We start from the raw sequence: 12,172 nt of genomic DNA, 5'->3' as shown, positions 1-12,172 counted from the left end.
AAAATATTTCGAGTTGTGCAATAACTGTGACCGCCAATACGAAGCATCTGACATCTTTTTGTAAAATGTTTTTGTCCTAAACTCATCAAGATCTGCGTATGGCTACACAATAGGGTAGATGCGCGAACACTTCAGGTAGGCTATACACCTGAGCGTTAAACTGTTAATTTCGGGGAGGTCCATTATTTTAAGCAGTTGGGTACGTGATACAGTGAGTGATTTTGCACTCCACATAGGCTTTTCGGCAGCAGGTTGTAAATCTCTTTTATGAGTTTAAACGTCGCTCACCTGCTTGTGTGGGTTATGTAACGACTGCAAAGAACACCTGCCTTTTCACTGGGAGTCTTGAATGCTCAGTTCTCGTTCAGAGGGAAATCATTTTGCAGCCTACGTCTTTTACCAACCAGTTTACCATAGCCTGCATAAAATAGTACATTTAAGTATTCAGTTCTATTTATAAGACGGCTGCATTTGACGCTTTCTGCCATAGCAGTTGACAAGTAGGCTATGTCGTTGTAAGAACACTAGAGAAGCAAACAGCATATTCGTCAGCGTCACGATGATTGCCCTGTGTTTTTACGCTGCCCTGGTTTGATTTATAGTCACCTTTTTTGTAGGTAAATAATTGCATAGCATCATTTCTGTGGAACAAGCATACAGGCTACACAAGTCAGGTTACACTCCTTACAATAAACATAAAGATACTTAATAAACTAGGGCAGAGATGCAGTCTGTTGAAAACCCTGACCTGGATCCCAACAAAGATGACCTGCCCCTTCGAGCCAACACTAATCACATGCTGGTAAGACACTACTTGCTGGACCTGGCTGTTCACTTTCAACGTAAGATCGTTGGTGGCAGCATTGTTCTCTTCCTTGAGCCTGGCAAAGCGCATGCAAAGACCCCTGACTGTGAGCCCACTGGATCATGTGCATCCCTCTCTCCACCTCCAAAGCAACCAAAACAGGAACCTCAACATCAGTTCTGCCCAATTGAACCTGATGTAAGTCAAACAGAAGTCACAGTGGAGAACTGTGATGAAAAACAGGTTGGAGGAAATCAGACGTATTCATGGGAGGAGGGTATGTGTAACGACTTCACCTTAGTGTTCGACTGCTGCAACTTGTCAGTATCAAAGGTAGAGGAAGTTAATGTGGCTTCTGTGGCAGGCATGAGAGCCCTCTTGGATGACTGTGAGCAGCCTCAAGCAGGACGACTCTCGTTCACGCTGGTAGAGAGACTGCTGGCCCTGTCCTCTGCTCGCTGGCAAGAGCAGCACAACTTGTACTTTCAGTGCAGTACTGCCCCCTGCCTAAGGGGGGCACTGCCCATCAGCTTCCACACGGACAGCTGGAGCTTACAGCTCAGGAAGAGAGGAGTCGGCTCGCCTAGTGACTTCCCCCGCGTTATCCGGATCTGGTATGAAACCCAACCCCAGGGGGCCTCAATGAGGTGGACCAAGACCCAGGATGGCAGGTTAGTGCGAATGGTGTGTGAGTCTCTTCGGACTAGAGTGTGTCAGTTGAGAGAACGAGGGAATGCTACTTACAATGTGCTGCTGTGGGTCTGCTCACACCTTAGGTGCTGTGTGTACACCATGGGCTCTCCCATCAACAACAGGGCCCTCTTCCCATGCCAGGAACCACCTGTTGCCATGTCAACATGGCAAGCCACTGTTATGGCCCCCAGTGAATTCACGGTTCTGCTTAGTGGGGAGAACCAAGCGACACCTGTCCAAGAGGAGTCCGGTAATAATGTTTATATGAATAGTTTATCTTTTTTTTTAAAGTTCCCTTAGAAGTGTATCTCTGTCTTTTTCATTTGGCTATGGCTGTAAATAGAAGTCAGTGTCGTCAAGGTTTTTAAAGTCTTCATTCTTCTTTCCAAGGATTGTCACGTTGGACCTATTATGTTACCATGCCTATGCCTGCCTCCACTTTTACCTTGGCAGTGGGACAGTGGCACGAAGCCAAAGTAAAACCCAGCACTGGTGTGCAAGGCTTCACTGAGTCAAACAACAGGTAGGGATTTGCAGTTTCTCTCTGCCTCATACTTTCTTAGCTGTTTAATGCGCTACTGTAGGTAGAGCTACCAATGACTGAATTATGTCCCGATGTCTGGGTAGGTCATGATCCTCTTTTAAAAGAGCGCATAAAATCTTTCTATAGGGTAAATGTCATTTTAGATAACCTGGACTACAAAGTTATAAGAGGTCTTAGAGTTTAGGTCATCCTCTTTAGTGAAGAATGGCTGTGCTGGTCAGAACATGCACCTGTGCTGGTCAGAACATGCACCTGTGCTGGTCAGAACATGCACCTGTGCTGGTCAGAACATGCACCTGTGCTGGTCAGAACATGCACCTGTGCTGGTCAGAACATGCACCTGTGCACAAGCACACAGCCCAGAACCAGACCTTCAAAAAGGTGGGATTAGCATTAGCATTAGCATACATCAGAATGAAACAGTGGAGTGGGAATTGAAAAGTCCATTTCAAAAAGAAGTATATTTCATGAATACTAAATGCTGTTTGCACATGCATGCAATGCTATTAATGTGCACTTTCCTTAGTTGTCCAGAGTCAGGCTGTAGCAGCGTGGAGAAGCCATGTCATGGTTCCGACCAGAAGTCTCAGGACCCTCTTGAAGGCCCAGACCAGGGCATGTGCTTGCATGTGGATTACCCGTGTCGCTTCACCCTGTCCCTGGCCCGGCGCGAGGCCATAATTCCCCACCGCGTCTTCTCTCCTGTCTGCCTCCTGCAGCAGGTGGAGGCCCTGGTGCTGCCTCTCCTGCCCGCCTGTCTGGCTGCTGCCCATGCAGTGCTGGGTGTCCACCCTTTCTCACACCTTGACGTCTTAATCGTTCCCTCAGGATTCTCCAGTCTGGGAATGGCAAGGTAAGTCCTTAAGTATGGTTTTTTTTTTTTTTCCAAGCTGGCCTAAAAATGCCCTTCTCTGCTGCGGTTCTGATTAAATTCTTCCCATTGTAATCTTATTTTTACTCGGGTCATTTGTAATGCCATGTCGTCTAAATTTAGGAAACTGTTTTTCTTGGACTTGTTTACACCAAGATAACATTCTATTGGGTTCCTGTCTAAGTACAAACCAAATCTATTTCTTGCTCCACAAAGCCACTGCATAATTAATGTCACCTGTCTTTTTGACAGCTATGCTGTAGCTTTCCTTTACTAACTCAGAACCTAGATGGGGTTCAATTTCTGTAAGCGTCTATGTAGAGTTAACACTTTGGTTCTATGGTCTTGTATTTTGCATTGAAGGGACAGCTAGCAGGTCAAAACATGAATTGAATTGTTTTGTTTGTTTTTGATTTGTCACTGATTGTTTGATTGATCATGGTCAGCAAGGTTTGTTCGTTTCAATTGAGAAATGTCCACTCAAAATGTCAATACATAAATGGCAACATAATACAGGAGGCTACGATCAGTTCAATCAAATCTTCAAGAAGCTGTCATTCACTGCTTAGGTTTAATATAATATTCAATTTAACAATGCACTGGGTCATTTTCAATCTGTGGGGCATGTTTTTTTTTTTTAATTAAAACTTTTAAGCAAATATATCAAGCAAACATTTGAAATATGTATCAACCCATTGTTTTTAGACCATCCAAAATGATTAGCTCTAGTCAGAATCATTGGAGAGTTGCGTGCATTTACAGTTTTCCTTTTAACAGTGTCTCTCGTGCCAAGATAATGGAAGAACTCTTACAGTGTTACAGTCAAACGTATGTCCTCACCATCTTAGAGGCCATTTTTTCACAACATTTGGACATTTGAGTCTGTGTGTGTGTGTGTGTGTGTGTGTGTTTGCAATTGGTTTGGGAGGTGGGCAAGAGTGGCGTCTGGAGAGCCGATCCCCCAGGATGTGGGAGAGGATGTGTGGATTATTCCCAGCAACAAAAGCCATTAACTGCTGGAAGGACTTCAGAGGCCAGGGAGTGATTTTAATCTGAAAATTGGTAACTATTCTGGCCCAGGTTCCTGGAGCCGGTCCAAGCCTTGCTTTTATATCATAGCGCTTCATTTACGATGCGGGATTGGAGGCAATTGAGAGATGGGGGCTGCAGGCAGCCGGTCGGGGTTGTGAGGTGGGAGGAGTGAAGCTGCCACTGGGGATACGGGAGTCAACTAAGGCAGTGGTTCTCAAACTTTTTCTATCATTCCTCACTTTGAACAAGGGGGCCTTTTCAAGCCCCACTTGTCCCTCATCGCTCTAATAAAATGGTAGGCCAAGCTTCAAATTGTGAAATCTATTGAAATAACTATAAGTTCGAAATCTTAATCAATAAAAAAATAAGATCAGTTAAGAAATAGAGAAAATAAAAGGGCCTACTATGCAATTGTGTTATCAATGTATGTTGCTTCGCCACTGGTACAGAATTGCAAACCTTTGTATTTCGTGTCACAAATGTATCCATAAAGTCAATGTTAGCCTACTACAGTTTCATGCTCCGGGAAAGTTTTTTTTCATTGTTCATACGCCGCTTCAATCAAAAGGTTCGTACTTTGGTTCCAGGTCACATTTTCATCCCAGTTCCCCATCTAATGTTAATACAGTATCATATATAGTGCTACGGCTCCTGTAATGGATAATAAAGCAACACGAAGGCTACAGGGTGGGTGTGGTAGGGTGAGAGAGAGAGAGAGAGAGTTATGTCCCACATAACTAATATTTAATGTTTAATAATTGATAATTAACCTGTTATATGTTTATATACCACATTGTTACCATCTATAACTTTTTTTTAAATGTATTTTATTTATTTATGTTAATTGTGTTTGTGCATTTTATGTTAACATGCTTTGGCAACGTTGTATTGTATGCAGTCAAGCCAATAAAGCCTTTTGAATTGAATTGAATTGAATTTACACAGCAAGCAAAAGAGAGAGAGAGAGAGAACGGTGATGTACACGGATAGATCGGATGTAGCCACCGGAGCAAAGTTATGATGCTGTAAAGTTGAACTCGATCCTGGAGCAGTAAACAATAATCTTCCCTGTAATCTCTGACTGCGACTAGCAGGAAAGGTAAATAAAAAAACAGGCTAATTATTAATACAATACAATACTTAATAAGAAAATTAATACAATATTTCTTTGTTTGAGTGTGGTTGTTTAGTGCGACGGGGGTGTATGATCATTATTGTCTATAAAGAAAGGCATTGCAACGGGAAAATCTCCCGTTCATGGCGTCCATTCGCGCCCCACCTGTCTCTTTCTGAGAAACGCTGAACTAAGGCAAGGCTGAATGCAGCGAGTGGCTGATTTGATCCATGTATGTTTAGCAATGGCACTCAACACGGTGCAGCAGCCCATACTTGAAAGAGCCATTGTACTTCTTTACTTCTTCTTTTTGAATTATGCATTTCATTAGAATCAGTTTTGAGATGGGATTTAGTGTTTGAGTTTATCTCTAGTTATATGAGCATGCTAGTTTGGCATTGCTGTTGTTCGTTACTGCATTAAGATGAATTCCCTCTCAGGAGCTTCCATGATTATTTGAGAGAAACAGCAGTGTAATGCATGCAGTGTATTTGACATGCCCTAAGGGAAGTTGGCATACTTTCCCCATTCTTCTTTTCCCGTTATTCTATTCTGGTAAGTTTCATAAGGCATAGGGCAGACATGTTGTTCAGCCATCTTGCACGGTCATAATCGGGCCCTGTTGTGGGTTTTGTGTTTATGATTTTTTTTTGTGCAGGCGCTATCTCCATCTCTTGCCCACGTCATGCGGCTCAAATTTAGACTTACAGGAAGGGCACAGCATTTCCTTTCACTTTGTAGACGGTCAATTTGTGCCTTCGAGTGAGCGAGAGAGAACCTTGCTATTCCAGGACGGCGTAGCCGCTGTCCTCTCCCCTCGATCTTCACACGAGCGAACCAACGCGCGCAGACATTTGTCTGAGACTATCAGTGGCTGTGGTTTTTACCCTCCTGATGAAAATGCTGGTGCCATTTCGGAGGCCATTTTTAGACTCTCATTCTTTCTCACAGGCTTGGGAGATGTATTATTCATGGGAAAATAATGTCCGATAATAGTTCAGTGTGGCCTGTTCTGGCGCACCCATTAGCACTGGAGCTGCTTAGTGTGGTGCTCATAAAGGGCTCTGATGCATTTTTAAATGGCATATTTCTATGGCTTCATGTTACAGATTACTCCTCATTCTGATCTAATCTGGTCAATTTCACTCAACTGATGAAATTATGAATCGTTACAGAAGGATAAAAGGCTTTTTTTTTTATGATGGCTTCAGTCTGGATGTTGAGTTGACATCATTACACTCAGGACTGTCCACCTGATAAAAGTTGGCATCCCATTTTATCTTTCTTTCTTTTGTTCTGTCTGTCTGTCTGTCTGTCTGTCTGTCTTTCTTGTCGACTCTCTTAATGTAATATTTTTCACATCAACCCCCCCCCCTGTTTTTCAGCCTGTGTTTCCCAGTCTGTCCTCTTGCAAGGCTGGTAATGTTTCTCCATCAGCCTCAGAATCTGAGTCAGAGGGTGACGTGCCCTCTTTGATGGGCCTGTGACTGGAGCTCTAAATGACCATAAGGGGAAGAGGAGAGGCTGTCTCAGGCCTGCTGAGCAGGACGGGGGGAGATGGATGGGAAGTGTTTGGAATGCGCGCTGGACCAGCCAGAGCCAAAATGGAGACTGAGATAACGCCATTTAAATAGCCCTCTTTTTCTCCCTTACTCTCTCTCTCTTTCTCTTTCTCTTTCTCTCTCTCACTCTCTCTCTTACTTCAATTCCATGAGATTTATTGGCATAACAATAATTGGCAGAGCAAAATATTGTTTTAACGTAAGAATATGACAGGCTACATTATCCAACATATGGATTTAAATGACGAAAGACAAAAATCTTGTGTGTATGTTTGTGAAAGTGTCAGTGTGTGTGTGTGTGTGTGTGTGTGTGTGTGTGTGTGTGTGTGTGTGTGTGTGTGTGTGTGTGTCTCTCTCTCTCTCTCTCTCCTTCCCTCCTGAGAGGATTTCCTCCTTTTCTCTCCCTACTGTGTTTGCCAAGTAACTCATGCGGAGTGCGATAGAACACCTAGGCGTTCGGATCCCCGGGACGCAGGGAAACGGACAGCTGCTAATCATCTTGGCTCGGCTGTCTGTGTTTTCTTCCTGAAAATCAGCAGTGATTTGTTTTTTCCTCTTCACTTCTGCACGGTCTCAAATTGCTGAGGTCTATGAACATGATTTATTTGTTGTTTATCTCAGCTGGGTCCCGCTACTCCCTCCCTCCCTCTCTCTCTCCCCCATTACACATATCTCTCTCTCTCTCCATCTCTCTCCCCACATATCTCTCTCCCTCATGTCTCCCCGTCCAGCCCCCATCTCTCACCCCCCAAGTGCAAGTCCACTACCAGCACCACTTCTCTCTCAGTTCAAACACAGTCTCTGAGAGAGAGGCCTTTGGGCCTGAATGTTATGACAGCACATTCCTGCCTTGTTAGCAGGGCCTCTCCTTCCCTTGTGTGTCCTGTCACACAGGTTACCCTCCCCTAGGGGAAGCGTTCGGGTCAGTGCCTCTGTTTAACCAGTTTCCCTGCACAGCACGGGAGGACTTAGCAGTCAGCATTGTCTTTGTGGAATCTACCATCACTTGTCAAGAAGTAGTACAGGGGTTAGAGCCCTGGGTCCTGTTGAAGGAGGGGAAAACTGAAAAATGCACAGAAAAAGATTTTTTTTGGGTAAATTGAAGTGATAACAGAAATATATATAAATAAATAAGATTGATACATCTTATAAACATCTCATGTGTATATATATATACACACACACACACACACACACACAATTACAGGTTGTATAGAGAAAACCTGTATCGTATGTTGCTTAATTACCAATCAAGTCCTATGTAGGCTGGACTTTGACTTCTGCTAGTGATGCTAAGCTCCTCCGCTGGCCGAAAGGCGCGGCGTCTATTTCTTGGATATTTATTTTCAGGCTCTGATGTTCTGTCCATGTGATCTGCCCTAAAATGGACTGGCATTTAACACGGGGGCCTCCTGGGCCTCGGCTAAGGGAAAGGTCTAAAGGCTGATCGGGAGCGGGCCAGGAATGCCAGATATTTGAAGTCAGCGGAAGAAAAGAAAGAGAGAGAGAAAGAATGAACGAACAAGAGGAAGGGGTGGAGGGGTCTATTTAAGTTTACCCTTTGGTCTAAAATAACCTAAGTGGCTCAACCAAAAAAAAAAAAACATTTTGGGGGTTTTCTTCGAAGGAAACAGATATTATTTTAATCTCTCTCCTGCTCTTGTGGCCTTTAAAAATGACAGCTGGGGGTGTTCTGTTGGTTTCATAGGCTTACTGTAGGTCGTATGAACCACTATTCAGTTTCACTTGCACATAATGGATGACCCCTTAGTTTGCGTGTTGCTGCTGCCCATCGTAGTGCCTGGACTTGTCATGCTGTGTGACTGCTAACAAGAATGTCTTCAGTGCGCTAAACCCGAGACGGGTAACTCTCCTGGAATAACAAAAGAACGAAAACACGTGAGGGTTATGTCATTGAGGAAGTTGTCAAGAAGTTGTCGCCATAGAGGACACAAACGTCTAAGCAAACTGAATGCGGAAGAGCATGTTTAATGTGGCCATGTCAGGTACTACTGGGTGGTAAACATTCAAACGGTTCTTATAGTCGTGATTTGCAACAATAAGTCAACTGATGTCCCACTGTGACATGGGTGACTGAAAGTCCATCCAGTGCCTGGCATGAGTGACACACATTCCCCACTCTGCTCTGGCCCAACAGGCTAATAGGTGCTGATCCTACTGCCAGTGTTGGGAAAGTTCACTTTCTACATGAACTAGTTCAGTTCATAGTTCACACATTTTAAAATGAACTAGTTCAGTTTATAGTTCATAGTTCAAAATTTTGAACTAAGTTCACAGCTCCAAAAAATGAACTCCTTCAATTATTTTTCCAATATGTTGCCAGCTATAATTTTGCTGTCGCTTCCATGCTGCTTTTTGTTTTGATGACGCGTGCGGCACTGGTGGCTGCCGTTGCCAGACTGAAATCTCTATCTGTCTGCAATACCACTCTCGGCCTTCACGCAACTTCGGCGCTCTTACACTTGCCAGGCATAGACAGTAGAAGAAAGCACACGCAGCGATTGACTGGTTGGGAAACCCTGGATACAGAACTGTTAACGGTGTGTTTTTCGCCTGGAAGTCTCTAGAAATCTGGAACCTTATTGAACGAAATTAAAAAGAGTGAACAGACACCAGAATGAACGTGTTCACAGTATCATTCATCAGGCAGTAATACAGTACGTTTAGTTCACCAAAATTATGAACGAGTTCATGAACTTTTGTTCAATAAACGCATTCAGACGCAACACTGCCTACTGCAACACCAGCAAGCCAGTTGGGTTCAGGTGCCACCCATCCCACCACAAAGGTTTTGGCCACCTGTTAGTTATACATCTAGGGATGGGAATCGAGAACTGGTTCCCAGTGGACCGATTTCTTGGAATCGTTAGCCAAAGTCCTTTACAATTCCGCTATCGATGTAGGTGTTGTTTGCGCATGTGCGATGCGTCACACGCACACTGCTTTGTTTTGTTTAGACCGCAGCCAGCATGGCGTCTAAGCAGAGACGTTCAAAAGTGTGGTTATATTTCACACGAAAAGATGTGCAAATGTGTGGAAGCTATTCAGTTGTTTTGAGATCATGATCTCACTCCCCCCTGAACAAAGGCCTAAGTGGAAAAAAACAGCCTCCGTAGTGATCAAAACTCTGACCATTTTGGATTAACAGTTTCTGCTATTGCACCCCTTGGTTGGTGCCCAACCCACACCCGCTGTGACGGGGAGTGAGAGCTCCATTTTTTTAATTTTCATCTCGTCAGACAGTGAAGTCGGGTGTCACTTTTTTCAGGTTGGGTCATAAATCAGTGTCTGCATAAGTGATTTTGAAGGGGATTCTGAGTGTACCTTTGACGTTAAGCTTTTCACTCCCTCAGGCTTTTCAAACACGTTGGCCCGTTAAATGGTGTAGTTTATCTAGTTTTCTTTTGCTTATGGCTGTGTTGCCTATGGCCAATAGTTAAGTTATCCGTGCGTCCATGCACTGAAGATATTCATACATGGACGCCATGATGCATATCATCAGTGTTCTTCACCGTTTTCTGTTCACATGGCACTTTATGCATTATATATTTCACACACACACACACACACACACCATACCTGCTTTCTCCCTGAGCTTAATCAAGCCCAACTTCTGTTTTACTCTCTGGAGTGTTCCAGCTTGGATTTGGGTATGGCGTTGTTATGTCTATGTAAAAGATGGCCGTGTGGTGAGTAAGTGCTACATCATGGTCCCTGAACGCCTGCACCAGCGGCACGGTCTGGACAGCTGAGCGCGCAAGCTCTGAAAGCCGCGTTTGTTCATGCTGGCCGGCGATGGGGTGATTTGGTTTGTCACGGATCTGATGGATTCCTCTTCCCACAGAGGAACATTTTCAGGCGTTTCCCCCTGGCTGCACTCTCAGCACTGGGCGTCTGGAGCGAACACAACACAACACTACAAAGGGCAGCCTATTCAGCAGGCAGAAATTGCCAAATATCTAATTTTAGATGCTGGATGAGTTGTGTCCTCTTAGTCACTCGCTCTCCTGTGTGTGTGTGTGTGTGTTTGTGTGTGTGTGTGTGTGTAATTGTATATGTGTGTATTCTCTGACCTTTTAAAATCACCTTACTTTCTCTGCACATATGTGTGATCTCTGACCCTGTACAATCACCTGGTTGGAGTGAAATGAATGAGTCATTTTCTAGAGGCTTTAGATATCTCATCTCTTGACTTCTCCTGACAGACTGAGCAGATGCATTCTTCATCTGACCTCGGGATGAGACTAGGGTCAAAATGTCGTGTTTTTTTTAAGGAAAGGGAGATCTAGACTGAGCTACTGAAGTGAGGTGAGGGGGTGTGTGTGTGTGTGTGTGTGTGTGTGTGTGTGTGTGTGTGTGTGTGTGTGTGTGTGTGTGTGTGTTTGTTTAAGAGAGAGACAAGAGAGGGAGAGAACTGGACACTGAGCTACTAAAGTCAGTTGGTGTGTGTGAGCCCTAATTTAATTGTCGGGCAAAGAGTAACGAGCAAAGTCTGTTGTGCATGAATTAAATTTAAATATTAAATTAGCTTTAGTTCATGCTCGTTGTTTGCTCATTACAGTTGCCCATCAATCAGATTAGGGTGGTGTGTGTGTGTGTGTGTGTGTGTGTGTGTGTGGGGGGGGGGGGGGGGGGGGGGACAGAAAGGAGGAGAAAGGTGATACAATTATGGAGCCACCATCATCCATCATGAGGCAGATGGATCCGGAATCATGCTGACATCCAGATCAATGAAGAACATACTGGTGTTGCACTGAAATGTTGTACTGAAGTCCCCATTCTCTACTGTGAAACCTACCTGGAAAAGTCTTTGAAAATTATGGGAGAAGCAATCAAAACTAACCTTCTAGATGAATGCCAAATATGTTTATTTATTATACGGCTCTTCAGAATGTTCCAAAAAGTACCGTTGATTTGAATGGGCCATCCCTACGTCATACCCATACATTAATTCCTGCTAACAGACCTCTGCGAAAGATAATCACCGCTGTCATTGGCAACGGGTTTTGTACTTCTAATTCACATCTTTCATATCATTCCGCCAGAAGTCCAGTCATTTTAACGCAACAGTAGAGAGTAATTTGAATTCAGCAAGTAATGGGTTGCTATGCAACACCTGAAACTTCAAAGTTCTATTTGCTTGAAGAACTATTTATTTCTAAACGGGACACATGAAACGGCACCTAAATCATTAAAAAGAGATATGTTGGAGGAATGTCTTCTATCGTTTTTGGCAAGCACCCGTATAATAAGCGGGATAATGTATTGTCCGTCGGTCATTCTACAAAAATAATTCCCTTCGGTACAAAACAACACCCTCCGCTGCGCGTCGGGGTGTTGTTCGCCCCGTCGGGAATTATTTTTGTAGAATGACCTCCGGACAATACATTATCCCTTACTTAATTATTTTTAGGGGGGCCTTTTGCCTTTAATCGATTGGACAGTGATGGTTTTGACAGAAAATAAGATGGAGAGAAGAGGTGGGGAGTGGGATCGGGAAATGACAGCGGGTTGGATTCGAACCAGTGTC

The 12,172-nt window shown here is 44.0% G+C and overlaps 1 protein-coding gene across 2 annotated transcripts in view; it reads left to right on the top strand.

Annotated features, from left to right (window-relative positions):
- The first annotated feature begins 378 nt into the window (after positions 1-378).
- The window catches only part of aopep (aminopeptidase O (putative)), a 59,890-nt gene continuing 48,096 nt past the window's right edge, over positions 379-12,172 (top strand). For both annotated transcript variants that reach the window (XM_080838784.1, XM_080838785.1), the window contains exons 1-4: positions 379-1,476; positions 1,582-1,748; positions 1,889-2,021; positions 2,569-2,895. In XM_080838784.1, coding sequence (XP_080694910.1) covers positions 725-1,476; positions 1,582-1,748; positions 1,889-2,021; positions 2,569-2,895 — 1,379 coding nt within the window. In that variant the 5' untranslated portion in view covers positions 379-724. The remainder of the gene's footprint in view (positions 1,477-1,581; positions 1,749-1,888; positions 2,022-2,568; positions 2,896-12,172) is intronic.

This window comes from Sprattus sprattus, assembly GCF_963457725.1.
Source record: "Sprattus sprattus genome assembly, chromosome: 5".
NCBI lineage: Eukaryota > Metazoa > Chordata > Actinopteri > Clupeiformes > Clupeidae > Sprattus > Sprattus sprattus.
The sequence above is the reverse complement of the archived record's forward strand: the minus strand, read 5'-3'. Positions and strand labels throughout refer to the sequence as shown.